Source organism: Zerene cesonia, chromosome 17, assembly GCF_012273895.1.
Source record: "Zerene cesonia ecotype Mississippi chromosome 17, Zerene_cesonia_1.1, whole genome shotgun sequence".
NCBI lineage: Eukaryota > Metazoa > Arthropoda > Insecta > Lepidoptera > Pieridae > Zerene > Zerene cesonia.
This window is the reverse complement of record NC_052118.1, coordinates 8951134-8971462: the sequence shown is the minus strand read 5'-3', so window position 1 is coordinate 8971462 and position 20329 is coordinate 8951134. Positions and strand designations below refer to the sequence as shown.

Sequence of the window (20329 nt, the reverse complement as noted above, 5' to 3'; positions counted from 1 at the left end):
GCGCAGTACGAAAATGAAACCTGAAGGATTTAATGAAAGAAACTAAACTGTCATTCAGTACAATAAAGATAAATATCACTATCTATAACTAATAAATTTTTACACGTTTCATGCGTCATAATGTAAATCCAAGGCCTTAAAATTAATATCGTTTATCAGCTATGTCGTTGGTTTAACACACGACTGGGTTTCTACAGACGAAAGGATTTGTTTAATTCAATTGGCTTGACAAACTGGTCCGGACTGGCATATATTTATTACATATTCATTATATGATACAAATAAGAGATATTAAATTACTGAAAAAAGTTAATTAATAATTTTTCGTGTTTTTTTTTTTGTGTGCAGTGATTAATTTTTTATGAATCACTGTAATTAAGCTATACTTTTTGTTTGTAAGAGATAGAAAGAAAGGAGAATGAAATAAAAACCTTTATTTTGAAACAGACATACACACAACAGATCATAATAGAAAACATCAGCATACAATTTTTTTTTTATGAGTGTAACTTGAATGTAATAATTATATTAAATCATAAATCACTCTCAAGTCCACAATGCTATAAGTTCAAATGAAAAATACTAACTAACATTGAACATTTTAAAAGAAATGTTATTTTACATAAAAGGTTATCAAAATCAATCAAAATATTAGAAAAAATGGTTTAAAATGAAGTGGATTCAATTGAGGTAGGTACATAAAATGCGCAATACTAGCGCAATAGATAAAATTGCAGTGGGTTCTTTCCTCAAATAGTAATATCACGTATTGTGTAAGAGAATGCACATCACCGCTAAACTATCTATTTTGACTTGGATCTAGTCTAGGTCATTTAATGACTTAATATTTTTTTGGCAATTTGAACTGTTACCGGTCTGCCTAATTACGCTGGTGTTATAATTTGAGTCAGTTTATGTTTATGTTGATTTATATTGATTAAGCAATCACGAATGATATACGTAAGTACTTGAGTTTATGAAATAAGCTTTTGCATGTGGCTTCTCATGCGAAAATCTCAAAAATATCAGTATTTCTCTAATATTTAATGGAAGTTAATATGCATATCGACCTTCCTCTTGAATCACTCTATCTATTAAACAAACATCAAGATCGAAGCATAAAGACTCGAAAGCGATGGAAAGCGATTGTATTTCATATTATGTAGTGATAATTTTAGGTAAAACGGTGCTGGTTTCTGCTTAAAACGGTGAAGGAAAAACATCGTCAGGAAACCGGCATGTCCAAGAATCAAAAGTTCGACGACATGTGACATCTGCCAACCCGCACTTGGCCAGCGTGGTGGATTATGACCTGAACCCTCATAGGAGGCCTGTGTCCCAGCAGTGGGAACATATTATAAAGGCTGATGATGATGAATTTTAGGTATACTTACAAACACTCTATAACAAAAAGATTAAACATTTAATCAGCATTGCAATGTAGGTATTATGAATTTTAGGTATTATATTCATTCAGAATACTGAAGGTGCTGAATGAATAAAAAGATACATTATCTATGATCCTCTATAACAAAAATAATACCAAATCATCAAATGAAACCAAAACATAAATTAAATCATTATTTTTCTGTTTTATAACGATTCAAAAGCACATCTTAACGCAGCTGAATAAACAAATATTTGAATTTGAAAATCGATCAATCTATTATCATACGAAAAAAGCAGTGGTGGCTCAGTGGTGAGAACCTCGGACTTCAAAATCGATAAGTCGGGGTTCGAGTCCGGGCGAGCGTGCAGGAAATAAATTGATTTTTCAATTTATCTGCGCATGTGGATAACATCACCACTGCTTAAACGGTGACGGAAAACATCGTGAGGAAACCGGCATGTCCGAGAATTAAAAGTTCGACGACATGTGACATCTGCCAACCCGCACTTGGCCAGCGTGGTGGATTATGGCCTGAACCCTCATAGGAGGCCTGTGTCCCAGCAGTGGGAACATATATGGGCTGATGATGATGATGATGATTATCATACGACCACAGATTACATAAGTACTAGATATGGCTTTGAAGAAAAAGTAATTTGTTTGAACGCGTTGACGGATTGAGATGTTGTCACATTTATTTCATAGACGCAATAAATATCACAGTAAATTTTCATTGTTTATACAAAAATCATAAAATTTTACACGATTCTATCAATGAATAATAAAATGGCTAGCAATTGAAGTTAGTCTATTAAGAATTTATGATTGCAATTTGAAAAAGTTTTTGTCGAATATGTTTTATAAGGTTAAATTTATACACTCAATAATAATTCCTCCAAGCATACATTTCTTAACTCTTAAATTTTTATTCAACCAATATCAAAAACAAAGTTTAAACAAACACGCAGGCATGTTCTGTATCACTTCTCTTTTATCTTTTTTACAATAAAAGTATCCTGAACCTCAGTCTATATCAATAATAAAAAATAATAAACTTAATTCAATAAATATATCACTACAAACGTGATGTATTGTAATCATATTTATGTATTTAAACCAGGATCAAAACATTTGTAGTCGTAAGTCCCCATTAGAAACTTTTGCAAGTGCTATAAATTCACTTTCTCATTATAATAAGAGTAGTGACAGTGACCCTGACTTTCATCTTCATAATAACTTGTCTCATAACCTACCAAGTTTCATCGCCACATGTCTCGTTGTCATTATAAACAGGAGATTGCACCGTGTCTGAGATAATAGAAATATATTCTTAGCAAACGACATATTTTATTCACTTAAAACACTTTATATATGGTTTTAATCGACAATTTTGTAACATTAAAATACTGATACATATTTAAATAATTTTAAAGAATAGGAAACTTTTGATCATGATACGGGATTCGATCCTGAATCCTTCTCAGAAACCGTGACGTAGTGTCTATTCTTTAAAATATTTTAAATTTTAGCTTAACCTACATTCAAACTACTAAACTCCACCGCTATGACTACGATTAATGCTTTAATCTCTAATTTGTTTTGTACAACATAGATACATTTAGCCAACACGTTAAGACATTGAATTACACAATAGTGATTGTTACGGAAGCTAATTTAAAGTGGAGTCACTGAATTACACAGTAATCTGTAATATATTACATCGATGAGACTGAGAGATCACGAGACATTTAATCTTGTATAATCACTACATATTGTAAAACAAATTCCTTCGACGCGTCTGTATGTTCGCTAAAACTACAAAAGCTACTGTTCTATACATATATTCCAATGGATAGCGTGCTTCTCGAGAAAGGCTTTAGAAGAATATGTGGGCGAAGCAACGGTAGAAATGCTGGTTGTGTTATAAAATAATTTCTTCAATAAAGTATTGACGGCAGAGTTTCGCCTATCTACAAAAAAATAAAAATGTAAGTCGTTTATAGAAAGTGATCTCCCTCGTCCCTCGGAAATATAATTAGGTTTTTCTGTGTTATAAAGGATATTTTATGTTTTTGTTTTAAGTCATCCAAATATCTACAGTATTAAAGAACGAGTGTTATTTCATAAAACATTATTAGCATTTGTAGATAAGACATGAAATCAAATCCCGTAAAGGTTTTCTGACTCGTGATTGCAAATATCAGCCAATATTTAATTCTATTTCGATCCGCTAATTACTACTGGTTTGCTAGTAACCCACTTGCAGACTATACGTCAATGCACTAACCAAAAAACAAACTGTAATTCAAATACTAAATGCGATTACTAATGTGTTACTTCCACGCACTAAATAACGGAGGCATGTATGCATATTCGTATGTAGATACGTACATAAACATGTTTGTTAAAATTTTAATAGGAATTTTAAGCAAGTTTAATAGTCAATAACTGTTTATTTCTTATTTCTTCTTTAGTTTTGTGTCGTATAAAATATTATAGAAACTTTATACCTTATCATCTCTATTATTTATTTCTATAATTAATAATGACTTATAATCTTAGTTCTGAAATCCAAAAATTACCTTGTTTTCCATTTAACTTTATGTATCATAGTTAAAATCAATTAGCCTATAACTTGCTCCCAAACAATCAATGGATCAATATTTTATAGATATTATTTTTCGTGACTGTTTATTATTATTTATTTTATTACGATAAATTATTTAAATATGATCAAAAATAAAGCGAGGTTGGTAGCTGTCTTATTTTAAATTGTTTGTGGGACTAAAAAATAAAAATTTCGTTGACATTTTGAATTTAACCTCTATACCTACGGAATAAGGAAACTACGGAAACCATTATAAAATCGTCAAAACCGCAGCAAATAAGAAATCGTTTTATATGCGGTCAAATGGTTTTCATAATCTTTATGATTCTATTATTTCCAGTCTGTCATTTCACTTCACTATTTAAATTAATTATCCCTAACTAATATTATAAATGTAAAAGCAACAGTGTGTCTTCTTCCCGTCTAAACCACAGACCCATTCTGGATGAAATTTATGATGATATAGTTTCAGATAGAAAACAGGACATTTTTTATTCCGGAAATCCTATGGTAAGGAGAAATATGCGTTAGAATCTCAGGAGTTTCCCTTTTACTACACGAGCGAAGCTAAAACTTAAAAATAGTTAAAAAAAACTACTAAACCTACACTAAACCAATAACTTCGATCAATGAAAACTATACAAAACGGCATTTTCAGCTTATAGCTACAAATTTTAATTACATCTACAAAGAAACATTTCCTAATACTCAAACAGAGTTCAAATATCATTTCAATAAATTCTTGAACTAGAATTTTTCCAAAGAGAAAAAAATACTTTGCAATGTATTAAAATAGTACTTATTAAAATCACACCTACGATACTTTAAACATCAACATCAAAATTCTGCATTAAATTAATTAATCTCCTTATTTTATTTATTTTTAAACAGCGTTCTTATACATATAAAACTAAAAAGGTTTACTCGAATCCACCAATATCACACTAAATACATCATTTGGAGTAATAACATGTTTGAATGTAAGCACTACGTGTCTAATATTTCAACATCTCTCCGTTTTATGCAGTAGGTACATTGAAAGGGCAGGGAAAGTTGCTTTATGGGAAGATAAGGAAATTTAGTTAAATTGTTTATTATTCAATGTTTTGTTCGAAGAAAGTGCAAAGTTATGAAGTTATTATTAATACTTAGGTTTTGAAAGTATAAGAATACCAAACGTAAAACCTTAGAAAAATATAATTGATTCGCTTTGGAGAAATCACTGGTTTTTCAGGTGAAAAATAATACAATTTTAAGTTTTTATATAAATGATTTTGTTAAGACATGACAAATGTATTAAATTTCCAAAAAAGAAACACATTACATCAACAGAATAATTACTTTCTGGTGCTTGTATTATAATTTCTCTTTCACTTTCATAAAAAATATACAAGCATTAATATAGGTTAGTTCAAACTTATGTAAACAAAGATGTAGGCATCCAAATGCTCTTACTTCACTACTAAATATATTAGTAAAACTATAATTAACAAAAACAAAACAAATTAACATCTTTTCCGGTAATCAACGACAAAATGTCACCAACTCGGTTCACCACTGACGCATAACAGAATTGAAAAGTGACGTCGCCAAATGAAATGGCCGAGTGAAAGTGCGGCGATTATGATTTAAATTATAATTAATTAACCTCACTTTATGCCTTGAACTGTCGTTTTAGTTATAAAACTGGTCCAACGTAATATCATTGCGTCATAGATGACCCAATAGATCTTCGATTATCAATGGATTTTTTACTTGCTGTGAATGAAATTTACGAGAGAAGTTTAGGAATTTTTAAAATTGGACAAATAGTACAATAGGAATTTTTAACGAAATAACTTTTTTAGTCTAATAAATGTAGTAACACTAACGAAGAATTGAGTATTTAAATAACTACAAATTCCAATTTAATTTACTCAATTTGAACTATTATTACTTAATGTACGGATCGATCATTATCTTAACATTATTAATAGACACAAGATCACATCGAGGCCATATTGTTAGATGCACTATAATCTAGACTTAGTAATTTTAACGAAACATAACTTATATAATTATAAAAGTAGAGCGGAAAGATTATGTTGATAGATAAATTAATATTAAAAAATATGATGATTCCTTTTAAAATAAAGATATTTATATATGTATATATCAACAGCTCCTTTCTTATAATTTCAGATCATGAGCTGATCATGATCTGATCGCAGTAAAATTTGTTTGTAGCCCTATAAATTCGAAACAACATTTTTATAAAATTCGAGACTACCAAAATGCAAATTTCGAAATCAATCCATTAAAATAATTATGTAATGGAAACTTAATGTTAAAATACCAACCCCGGCTTCATTTTTCTGTACTAAATCTGTTCTATCCTGTAATTATGAATTATATATATAGGTATATACTTGTTTAAATAAAACGTGATTATGCCAATGTTAAACCCCATTCAATTTCAATTTAATTACATATAACAGTAATAAAAAACTGAATTCGTCTTCTTTAAATCTCTTATTTAAATAACATTTTAAATATTGTATAAGAATACAATATTTGAAATGTTATTTAAATTATAATCTAGTTAATTGTAAAATGCTAATGTAATAATCTCATGAAACAGCACCGTTGATTGATGTACGAAGGCATCTCTCACAGACTGATCTGTGATTGATGCTTAGCAGCTGAATGTAATTTAAATCAGTACCATCATTAATCTAACCGGATGGATTATCTAACAAGAAAGCGACTTTAATGTTAATTATGAATAAAATTTTAATAAGAAGCTAATAAAAAGCCCCTCAAATTGAGTTTCGCATTAAGCACAGTGATTTTAAATATTTATCATTATTTTAACAATAAAAGTAGCATATTTTTATGTTTTATTTTTTATGCAATAAATAGAGACTACTTCATACAACAACCACCAATTAATTGAGAGAAATATCCTAAAATTATATCAAATGACACCACTGGACATACCGTCTGAAAAACTATGAGATACTAGCTTTCTGCTCGATGCTTTGCCCACGTAGTTGAAATAGAAGATAGGCAGACATAGACCCAGGTATACCACACATAAGTCCTGTTCCTGTGAATTTAAAATATAAAAAAATCCTGGATCTCAAAGTATCCCTATACCAAACTTCATCCAAATCGATGCCAGTGTTCTTGAGCAATAAATAGTGTAACTAACTAACTTTCTTTTGTATACAGGATGTGCTAAATTATTCGCATAATCCCTTAAATTATATTATTTGTTATACGAACATTAACACAATGTAAATTTTCGATTATGGAGGACATCACAACATTAATTATATTATTATATAATACGTCTATAAATCTTCTCCAAATGATGTTGACCGCAAAGTTAATTTAACAAATCGCATAGGCATTTAACGTAGTACATAATAATATATTGAATTTCATTGATGTAAGGTTAATTGTTTATCACATGAAAGCTATTTACTGAGTTTTAATGCCGTATCATAATATTTGTATGCTATTAATGTTGAAAATTAGATCTACATATCAAAAAGTAAACGGTTTTATTTTATTTTGAAGTCTATTGAGGTTAAATTAAAAAAAAATCAAGACGAATAAAATACAAAATACAGGTATTAGACGTATTACTTTTATTTTGAATGCAAAACAAAGAAGATATTTGAAATGTATAATTGTTTAGAAGAATACTTATTTTCTATTAATAGACCTTCGTACAATATACTCAAGTTCCTTCACCCAAATTAATCATTTACACAACATTGTTAATGAGCCGCAAAAACTATGAAGACTTCAATTAATCCTGGCATTGACCACTATAACCTAAATCTCTCACAAAAACGTAACTTCATCATATTGCAATCAAATTTGTTCCGATGTTAATGTAGAATTATTAAATTTATTACCCGGTGCAGCTCTTATGATATAACATGGCATTTACGTAATGATTGAAGGAAAACTTCATTAGATCGTGTTATTTAGTATGCTGAGAACAACTCTGTCACTAAACAAACTGTCGCATCGTAATATTTCATTTAGCGATTTATGTAGAATCGTATCCTTGTTCTATAAATTCAATGGATTAGAAGAAACTGTTGTTTCAATTGAAAATCTTCACGATGAAACTTATTAATACGTTATTTCAAAATCTAAATCGGAAATATACATATAATATATATTTTATTATAAAAAGAGTTGTCGAAGTGCTCACAAAACATGTTAGTAAAAATGAAGTATATAGCCATTTTTTTATTACTTAATAAAATAGTAATTAAACCTTAAAAAATTTTCAAAACATAATATTTATCCGTAGTTAGATCAATTTAGATATTTCTCCATACCGAAGGTCGCTGTGGAAGGTTTCGTTTGAAACGGAAGTTTGATCTGACAACACAATACTACTGAAATGATTGTTTCCATCTGTACTGAGATTACGTAGAAATATAATTAATAGTTAAAAAAATATATAAAACTGAAATAACTACTTTGTTATGAACGTTGAAGAAGAAATTAATTTGCGTTTTATCAACCTTTCCTGAGACCTTTGCTTACATGAATGTAGTATTAAAATTTTTTATTAATATTTTTTCCAACTTGTATCCAAATTGGTTCAATCGAATTTACGCAATAGACATACTCACATTTACAATATTTTTTTTCAACTAAAAAGGCCATAAACCTTCAGAAATTTAAAAGAATCACACGGTTGAATACCAACTGACTTATCGTTTAAAAAATCAGAAATACATTCAAATTGAGAACCTTCTATTTTTTGGGAATGTTGGTTAAAAGTTTCTTATAAATCATAGCTGCTATATCTACGAACGATCCCAATCATCTTCATTTAAACTTCTTGTACCCAGAATTCCCTATAAACTAAACTTCTTACCATAATATTATAATGTATGACTGTACATTGTGCTATAATAGAAAACACACTTTCAATAACAACACGACGCGTTGGATGCTTGACTTTCCCGCTAATATAACTAAAATATATGTTATTATTATAAGACTACAAGCTACATTACACTTTACGTTAAACACAATATAATTACATTTACAATAACGCTATAATAATAATTAAAATGTTCATTAATTCAAATACGTGAAAAATTATTGCGATTGGTTTATTTTTTTTGTTTACTTTGTCTGATTTTTTAATGAAACTAACAGTTGTTAAGCATTTCACCTGCAGTATCATAATTGATCCATCATAACTCAGAATTTTGATTTGTATAGAGATATAAATATATCTACATTTATATCCATATTACACAAAATGTAAAACAATACAAATCACATATTTCGCCAGGGCTACATCAAAAATATTAAAACTATAATTGAAATAAAATTAGCCTAAATTATACCTCACATCGAAACAAATTTCATCCGAGTCGTCCTACCGCGAACGTGTAGGAATGATGATGTGTAATTGTTAACTGATTGTAGCTTACAGCTCTGTTATATTAAATTCCTTTCAAAATTTATGGCTACGGACATTAAACGGTTATTTGCTAATGTTCACAGGATATCTACGTGCTTACTATCTTTTCTTAGAGATCAATTGTTGTTTTATGCACTGTTTTATGAATTGTGTTAAGATGATGTGTTTTTACGAGTATAGCTGAAATGTAAGAGTTGAGTACGCTTCGGCAAGAATTGGGCTAACTCGCGCAAGGGAAGGTACCGCATCGCCCTTAGAAAACCGGCGCGAAATGGAAGGATGCAACTGTTTCATATGGTTAGTGGGTAGCCGAAGGCCCGTTTCCTTTTCCACACCCTTCCCAGTCCAGTTCTTATTTCCAATCGTCAATCCTTTCCTTATACCTCATCAGGCGAACCATCCGCTTATTTGCGCGCTAAGGCATAAAAAATTAACAAGTGCTCTCCTAGTATAATTATTGATGTTTTTTATTTCCCCAAAAACGTTGAATAAAATGAGTTGATTAAAAAAAATATCATTTAACCATGTAACTCCCAGCTTACCGGAAATACCGATTGGTTCATAATAAATGACGTGCAATGTACGCAAGGATCTCTTCGAGACAAATATAAGCGTGTCTTTCATTTTGTATTCAAATAGTTTAACTGTTAGCATATTTTATAAAGAAATAAATGCGACACAAAAGTCTATCATAACTTCGTGATCAAAGCGAATTGTTTTCGTTCAAAGAATTTACAAACCGGACTTAATTCGATTCACTCAACTATTTTGAAAAGCCCAAGTCCTTGTCATTTAAATAACGGTACAAACTATAAAGTGAAATATAATACAAATTAAAAATATATTAATCTATACATAACAATGTACATACTATTATAATATATCATATTGATCTTTCAATCAAAGCGAATTCCACCTCAGTACCAAACAAGTTTGATCAATGAATGACATCAAATATTATAACTGAAAAAGTAATTCTCACAAGAAATCGATAAAAACTCGATTCTTCAAACTCGTTAAGTATTAAAATCGTTGTTTATAAAAAAAGGTTGCGCAAGTTAGCCGTGGCAGCCAATCGTCGATTGTCACACAACCTTGATTACTTAACAAGACACGAGGTACTTGTAGCTTTGTTCATAGCTTTGATAATTATATTTTTTGAATTGTTAAACTGTGAGATATGGTATATGTTATGTGTACATAAGATTACCACCCGGCTTAGCCCGTGCGACACATTTGACAACGGTAAAATCAATCTTTCACATCGGTTCAGTAGGTAGATTTTGAGTGTAACGCGTTCAAATAAACCCTTTAGTTTTAGTAGTAATGATTTATCAACGAACTGATGTTCGCTGATGTACAGAACTGGTAAAAAATGGAAGAAGAAATTTCATATTGCAACTTTGTATTTTTCTCTTTTCATAATATCTCATCGTATTGTGCATATGAATAATAAATATCTTCTAAGTACGATGTGATATGAAGAAACTCGTTTTGTATAGGTATAGAGGGAATACTTTTATAAAAAATGGGTATTTTGCAAAACACTTTCTAAGTTTTTAGTAATAACGCGGTGTTGTTTACTGTCTTCTTACTAATTATTATTCTAATCCAAGTTAAGCCGTATTTGTTACAAAACAATCAATAATTTAAAAGTCATAGTTAGGATGGCTATCCGTAATAAAGTATTCAACGTTATTTCATATGTATTGTACTCTATACTTTTTAAGAATGATAAAGTACTTTAAATTAAAATACTTTATTTTGCACGAAACAGAAACAAGCAGACTGTAAACTGCATAAAAAAATAAAACTTGTTTTTAATACATCAATAGACCCAAATAAGTTTCAGTTTATTTGGATACCTTTTTTGTCACCATTAATCACCAATGTACTATAATTGCCAAAAGAAAAGGTGGCAACCCTATTAATATACTACTCTTTGGTGGCAACCCTAGTCATAGTATACAATGTGATGAGAAAAATATTGTTAACTATACGCTTTTCACTCAAAATAACACTAACATTTCTATTGATCCTCAATATATCGCGTATGTGTCAGAGCCCTTGGGATTCAATGAAAGCGAAGTCAAATATGGAAGTGGAAAGCAAAAATCATCAAACAGTAGTAGAATAATAATTAACAACATACTAACTTCAATTAGACATGCGAAGTTGTCCTATTCGCTAACTTGTCAGAAAGGATTAATTGAACTTATTGCGATAAATGTTAATTAACTCAAGATTTCAACAAGTCATAATTTTTAAAAAATTACATATACATATATGAATTGCATAAGATTCGAGATCAAAACTATAGATGTTTTTAGTAAATATAAACTCATACATGCAGGAAAAAGGAAGGGAAATTGCCATATGGTATTTTTTTTAATAATTATAAACAAGTTCATAGAAGTACGTATTAATTAATGTACAGTATTTAGTTAAAAAGTAATAACCGATACATTGTAATCAATGTCTGTAGATTATACACCTATTATTTAACTTAGCAAGTAAACCTTTTTATGATTACTTAAAGGAAATATTACACAATTTAAAAATAGCTTCGTCCTTACCTGTACAGTTCGGATGGCATTGGAAGCTACGAGTAGGAGAGTCAGCGCGATTGCGCCCCACCACACGCCAGCCCGCATCCTTTCTGTAACAATATACAAATAAAATATCACGTACAATGATGAACACCACTTTATATGAAAAATTTATGATAAATAAGGATAAATTGAAGGTTTAAAAAGCGTAACGATTATATTTGGGTGAGAGTTTATATGCAAATAAGGTAAATAATAAAATGAATTATGATTATATAAGGAAATAATAAATTCTTATTATTTCACCCATATATAATAACATTAGTGTCGTTTGATGCTTTTCAATTGTAAAGTCGTTTATTGATTGCATCAACATGCATTAATTTTTTATTAAATATATATTTTTTATTATTAATAAAATTTATTGAGCTGGAAGATACAAAAAAACCGAAAGTATTGAAAAAGTTTAAAAAATTATTATCAATTAGATGTATAAAGCATTAAAAACCGGCATGTCTTAAATTCAAAAATTCGACGACATGTGACACTTGGCCAGCGTGGATTATGGTCTGTGTCCCAGCAGTGGGAACGTATATTGGTTGATGATGATGAGTTATATAAAGGCTTAAAAATAGTCAGAATGTTATTAAACTGATACTAAAATTAAATTACTATATATGTAAAATTGGTTTTTAGGTTTTAACTAAAGGGAACCAAAACCTGTATTCGAATTAAATTTCCGTTCTAGTTAAACGACCTTCAGCTTCGACAAAATGTCCGCGGGTTACTGCACAAAATGTCAATTTTTAACCTAACCTAAAAAGGTCTCTTTTTGTGGCTTGAAAAAACTTCTAGAACTGTCTTTGCAAAATTATTTTTATTTATAATATTAGGAATAAGACTATTTTATACTTGTTTTAGCATCATAAATTTTTCAGCAGATCGGACGTAATGGATTAGATATATATGGCATAGCAATAAATCTAGTTTTATGTCGATAAGATCATCATAGTACTCCCAATAATCTTAGAATCTTATTATGTTTATCATAAAGTTGTGGTAACCAGTGGTCTAGAAATTTCGATGGATGTCAAAGAAACACCGAACGGAACGAAAAGGTAATATTTTGACTTCTTTTTAATTTCTCAATTCAACTATCAACTTTATCAAATCTCTATTACAGTCATAACTACGAAAGAATCTCTTGAGTCTTCTTCATGCCTAATTTTGGCATTAGACTGGACTGCAGTGATTAGGATGAAATTTGGTATAGAGAGTTTGTTTTCCAAGCATTATAACAAGGGATAATTTTAGATTCCGGAATACAGGAACTTGATGACTTTACGAGGAAAACCTCGGACTCTCTGTTTTCCTTTGACTACACCATCGAACCCGAGGGCGAAAAATTACTTACTTATTATTTATATATTAATGAATTTACATCCAAATAGAATTCTACAGCTCCACCTACGTACACTGATCTATTAGACATAGTTGCAAATGTTATAGAAACCTGTCTAGCAAGCAATAGAGCAACAAACGGACTAATACAATTTAACAGAAGAAATGTGAATATGCATGTACTAGTTTTTACTGGCCACTAGTAAGATAAAGAAACAGCTTATATTGGTATATGATAACTTATTTAATTGGATTGATGGATAGATGTGATTGGAAAGATTGATGGAGGGAATAAACGAAAATAGTTGAGAAAAGGATACAAGCCAATTTTTTTCAATAAGGGAAAAAGTATAAAGTTTAGCAGCGAAGTCTGTTATTTAAAATATTTCCTTAGATCTTAACATCAGGACACGAGCTTGTGAACTCTCAGTCGTAATTTCATATATATTCTATACATTTCTTGTACAAAAGTGTCTTAGTAAGCTTACATAAGACTTTTAAATTAGTATATGAGAAAACAGCATCATTAGACAAACGAAAGTTGTTTAAGTCATGATTAGACGCTTCTATGCTTTATGTTTGACTATTCACGCCTCTTAATGCGGCATTTTCATATCATAATTAGTTATTACTTGTGCACTATTGGAGGAAGTGTTTAATCGTTTTCTCAGTGCATTTTGTAGACATCATTAAATCATTTTGCATTAAATACTCGGTGTTTTTAAATATAATTGATGTAATTAAATATAAAAGTATTTAAACAAATACCTTAATAGATCGATTTCATATTAGTTGTCAATATAGGCAGGCATTAAATATAGGCCAGAGTCCAAGTACCAAATATTTAGCGTATTAAAATGCAATATAAGCAATTATCACATATTTCACTTACAAGATTTAATTATTGAGGCAAACTGTCTATCTACTAATAATCATAATCACATGTATTGTACAAAGGTGACAAAATCAGATTAAGTTTACGTGCGAAAATACAAAGAACTCTCGGTTTGATTTACAGGATAATAGCCGTTGCGCGTTATCTAATTCGTAACAAAGAATGTAGATATTTATGACAAGCCTAATGCAGCCAATTTGCGACATATGGTCAACGGCCGAGAAAGTAAACGCACACGCTAATTACTTCAGTGAGTTAACGTCTCGCACGTACATTAATATTAATTATATTACACGATAACTCACACTAAATTTTAATAATGAGGATGATAAACTTTTTATAGATATATCGAAACAGATTATGTATCAAATAGTATTTTTAACGCCACGTGGGTCGATATTGGTTTGTCTAAGACACGAAATAGTGACACATCAGCTATAAGCTGTATCGTTTATTATCAAAAAAGTGAAGTCCCCTACTGGGGTATGGGGCAGATGATATACATCTGTCTCACTGATCGATTTTCTTTATGGATAAGTAGGTGACCAGCCTTCTGTGTCCTGCGAGACCGAGACATTTTTTTTTATTGTCCCCACCGGGAATCGAACCCAGGACCCCTCGATTCTGCGTTCAAGCGTTTACCACTGTACCAAGGAGGCGTCACATCTTTAATATCAAAAGTGATATAGAAATGTACCAATTCACATTCGAAAGGTGTTAGTTTAGATAAATAAAAAAATGCTACGTAAGCACACGTAAAAGTTCTTGAATTGAACGATTTGGGTAACTGCTGTCGATTAAAAAACGACTAATTTCTTGCTTGAGCTTGTGTCTACTCACTTTTGTATTCAAAATCTTAACCAGCCAGCAAACGAGTATCTAATATGAAGTGGCTTCCAATTAATTGCTGTTTTATGAAGATTAAACACTTTCCCATTCGATTCGATGCTTAAGATTCTTCAGTAATTGATTTAATAGTCTTGCATGGTAATTCTTGTAATTAAATCACATTTGTTTAAAACATAGCCCAATTTGTATAAATTTTGTTACAAAAGAATAATTTCTTTGTTCGCTTTAATGCATCGGTAAATTCCATAATGCCAGTGTAATAGTTGATTGAAAAGCTAATAATAAAGAAATAATTGAACTACATTCGGAAGCCTATTTAATTCTGGGTCTTGCGTATTGGCAATAAACCAGTGATCTATGAAATCCATTACAAAAGTTGAATGTTTAATGTAATATACGCAAAAATTGCTTGCTACCAAACACTCATTTGTGTCTGTATTTTCGGATTTAATTATATAGTACTTTCTCCAATTTCAACCGAATGATTTACGATAAACGCATAAAATTAATTGCTTAAAACTGTATTTATGGCTTCTAATGCTCTTATAAAGGTGAAATCTCGTATTATTAGTTATTATATATCATCACTGCGGTAATTTAGAGCGACCAATCCGACAATTGGAATATCCGCTCCGTTTTGACATATACTCGTTTATTGATAATTAAATATTGAAATATTAAACGTTGTTTTTATCAATTAAACTTTTTTACTGTGGAAGTCGAGCACGCATCTACACGAATTGGGCCAGCTCGCTCCGGGGAACCACCTCACCCCCACAAAAGACCGGCGTGAAACAGTAGCATGCTACTGTGTTTCGTATGGTGAGTGGGGGAGCCAGAGGCCCGTTTTACCCTTCCCAGTCACTTTTTCCAGTCGAAGATAAACATTAATATTTTTTAGTTTATTTAGAACCCGGATTAATGCTAAAAGTGATGCTTTAGAAAGATTCACGAAGCTCTCTGCTAAATTGTTAAACTTTCTGTTTTCTAATTTTATGATAAATATAATAGAAATACCAAAGCTATATCTCTAGTAGTTTAAAAATAGTGTGTGTTTTTGTAGATTAGGATACAGCTCGATACAACGTTTACAAGTGGCTTTAAAGGATATTCAAAATTTTATAATCTCTATTAATATGCGATATCTAGACATAATTAATATAAGCGATATGCAATAATTTTATCACCGTTCGCATTTCATATGTAATTCTTTAAACATAGCAGATAATCTTGCTTATTTTGATATATGATTCCTAGATACCAATGTATTATATACATAAACCTTGCTCTTGAACCATCACAATCATCGCCCAGTTTTAAAGATCGAAGCAAACATAGACAGACAGACAGAAAGCGACGTTGTAAAAGTAATGATGATAACACAAAATGTTATATGCGCCGGTTTTATAAGTGAAAGTGAACATACGGGGCGTGTTATAAACTGATTTATTTAAACAAGAGCTGTGAGCATCTGGAGATCTATTACAAATATTTATGAGTGACGTAAATTGTTATATAATTTTTTGTACATTGACTCGGCTCTTTGGATTGTATGCTCATTATAATGATGAAAACAAGCAGTGTATTATTATTTTTGTACTTAATATAAAACAATCAAGGTGATTTTATTTTTAAACCACAAGCTTTTATACGATAAGAAGATAAACGAAATAAATTTAAAGTATGTTACGAAATATTAAGAAAAAGGAAATTGATAAAAAATCATATCTTTTGGTTGCTTAACAAACAAAACTTTCATTCGCCAAGGCAATCCAACAGATGTATAAATAATATTATTTATATTATATGTAAAAATGGAGTCTGGAAATAAATGTCAAATGTCTTTTTCATCCAACCCTGTGAGATTGAACTTTTGACAAATATTTATACTTAATTTACCATGTGATTCATCTAAAAATATAAACATTTTTGCATTAATATCGTGGCATATATTATACGAGTTTCTTAGAAATCCTTTTTGCACTTTAATAACGATTATATTATTAACAAATATGAACTATAAATAACGTCACAAAATGAACGCAAATCGATCCTCGACTTAACCCTCGACGCAAAAAGAGGCGATCCCCCAACCCGACATATTTCTTAGAATTATTAATACATTCTTATGTACTTTAAGATTAAGTTTCTTTTATTATTTTTACTTTTTAAAAGGAAATTAAGATAATGTGTCGGAGTTGTTATACATTTAAAATGTAATTTTTATCAATACCATCAATTCATATACCATATTGTGAAAAGAAGTTATTTCTATATGTCTTAATGCACAATGAAGAATTTTGATTTGATTTGATATATAGATAACCTACACGCTCGCGCCTTCAAAGACATTGTATTATATAACCAAATGCAACGTCAATACATAAACAACAAAGAATCCAGGTCCTGCGTGTTGTACATGTGCAATAGCTGCACCCACTGACCAACTAGGACCTTCGTTCTGGTCGCTGGGTGCAACACTATTGGTAAACATACATAAAGCATCGGATGTCCTAATGCAGGCCAGTCGGAAAATATTGAATAATGGGTTCATTGACTTGGTAAATTGAATGCATTGATTTGTATTCTTGCTAATGTCGTACTTTTATTTTTCGGTCGCTTTCGTCTTCTTGCATTTAAGTATTAGAATGTTCTCCGTATATCATGATGATAAGAATTATTTCGTATTATACAGTTATGTTCAGGGTTTTATGATACGTGCACTGGAACACATTCGTAAATCATAAATATTTTCTAAAAATGGTCCCCGACGGTCCTGGGGAGGACCGACGGTCCTGGGGAGTATCAATCCAAGATTCAAATATTCAGAAAGTACGACCACGATAACTAAATCCTATCTAACATAAGGAATTCCGTCAATTGGTTGAAAAACCGTGGGGTTACTGGGAAACCTAACCAGAAAGTAAGTGGAAAACTCCTTCATTTTTGGAACGTCGGTTTGAATAGAATATTTTCGAATAAATTGTTAATATAATAACAAAAAACAGAAAATGGTATAGTTTTTAGGCTTTTTTAATTTTATTTTGAACATTAAAAATAACAATAATTTTAAAAAACCACATGGAATATTAAGAATACGTTTTTGATGATTAATAGTTTCTTACAAATACGAATAATAAAATCTTTATCCGTCTGTCTTTGACTCAACAATCACAATTCATTTTGAATTGTTGTTAAACCAATAAAAACTTACACGTACAAAACAATAGAGATATCAAACACACTTTAATTATTTCCCTAAGAATTCATTACGTAACGCGACGCTGTACTTGCCTCTTGGACTTGAAGAAATTCCCACATTCAGACGAACGCTTCATTCCTTTGTTTTAACAATTACGTAACTCATATTTATTGTAACTTATTCTTATTTTCCTAACTCTCACTGTTTAGTGAAAGATCTTACGAAATGCAGACGCTTATATCTTTATAGCCGCGACGATAGTAAAAATCGCTGGCTAATTTTTGAAGCCAGTGTAAAATCGCACAAAAGTTATAATTGTAAGCTCGTAAAGATTTTTATAACTTGCGAAATTTGTCGACAAACGAGATGGCGATAGAATTGGGAAGGTTGAGACATAAATGTAGTATGATTCTTTTATAAAGTATATAATTATTATTAATCATTTTGGGATGAATTATGAAACTCAATATTGCTATTACAGGAAAATATCTAGCGTCTAATAATTGGAAATAAGGAAAGCAGGACCTAATTAAATATACGCCAAAACATATATATAATAGTAAGGCAGTCACATATTGTATTACCTAAGTACAGTCATGCACACAAAGAACAATAAGTCATTAAATTCAAATTATAATAATGTTATAATGACTACAATCTCGTGACATACGCGCACGCTACTCGTGTAGCATCGTATTTCTTATCTCCGTGTTAAACATTCAAATTATGTATTTGTTATGTTGAAGTATTTGTAGAATTGTTTTCAATAAATCGCGTGTTTAAATTTTGTTGTTTTCCGATTTTTCTATAATTTTACTTTTGATATATTATTAAAATAATTAATATTTCATCACTCAATTTATTCTGGTGACTGCTTGATATAAAATTAAATCAATGGCTTATAGCTTGGCTGAAGGCATGAAAGCGAGATTTTATTTAAATTATTTAATTTAATTCTATTGTTATAACGCATACATTTATTAAAAGAATTATTTTACTACAAAAGGGTCTCCGATAGTATTATGGAGGGAAGTGCCACCCCTGATTATTATATGCAACCAAATGTCATGAGTTTCCCATCAAACACAAATAGAGAGAAAAAACTGTAGAGTTCCTCCTTTGTTTTTTGGTCGGTTAAAGAATATATTAATTTCAAGTGACTAGAAATCATGCTTTTTTTTTAATTTTGTTATATTTTTAATATTGTTATAATTTTTATATTATTATATGTTAATTAAATTAATGACCACTTAAAAAAATAAAGATACTGAAAGCCCCATTTTCCCACCCATTCTGGTTCTACTTTCACTGAAAGAAAGCAGAAGTTAATTTAGGCATACTCGTAACTTTAAAAAATAATTTTATATGAGAAACAGGAACTATCCTATTCAAACGGAATATAAGCCTATAAATATAAAATCTTAAAATAAGAATATAAGTCCTTTCTCGGGGTTCAAACTTTTTTTTACCAAAATTCACCCAAATCGGTTCAGTGGTTTAGGTGTGAAGAAGTGACAGAGTGGGTGAGTTACTTTCGCATTTATAATGCTGAACAAGGATTGTAAAGTAATTTGTTTTTTTATTATTTGAATGTAAATATGTTAAAGCATTATGCTCCAGCATAAAATTGATAATCATTTAATTGATATAGCCGCAGGCAAGTGGCCTGTATGTTGTAATATTACTTTCAAAGCAATTTTGACTTTAAGTAGATGCATACGTTATACCTGAGTAAGATATGTGTGCATTTTAGAAGGGAAAATAGTTTCGTATTTATTTATACATTTGAAATAATATTAGGTAAAGGCTTTTTCGTATTTTGTTATTTAACAACAATAAAGTACTAAATTGGATGGAAGCTTCTTAAATAAATGTTGGCAAAAACTTTCGGTTTCTCCTCTTATCTCCATTATTATTTCTTCCAATTGTTTTTTGTTGTTATGTAAAAAAATGCTATGTCTAAAAAAAACTTTTAGTGAGAGGTCA

At 30.2% G+C, this 20329-nt stretch overlaps 1 protein-coding gene across 13 annotated transcripts in view; it reads right to left on the bottom strand.

Annotated features, from left to right (window-relative positions):
* The window catches only part of LOC119833245 (mucin-17-like), a 74349-nt gene that overhangs the window by 42723 nt on the left and 11297 nt on the right, over positions 1-20329 (bottom strand). For all 13 annotated transcript variants that reach the window (XM_038357184.1, XM_038357183.1, XM_038357185.1 and 10 more), the window contains exon 3: positions 12024-12106. In XM_038357184.1, coding sequence (XP_038213112.1) covers positions 12024-12101 — 78 coding nt within the window. In that variant the 5' untranslated portion in view covers positions 12102-12106. The remainder of the gene's footprint in view (positions 1-12023; positions 12107-20329) is intronic.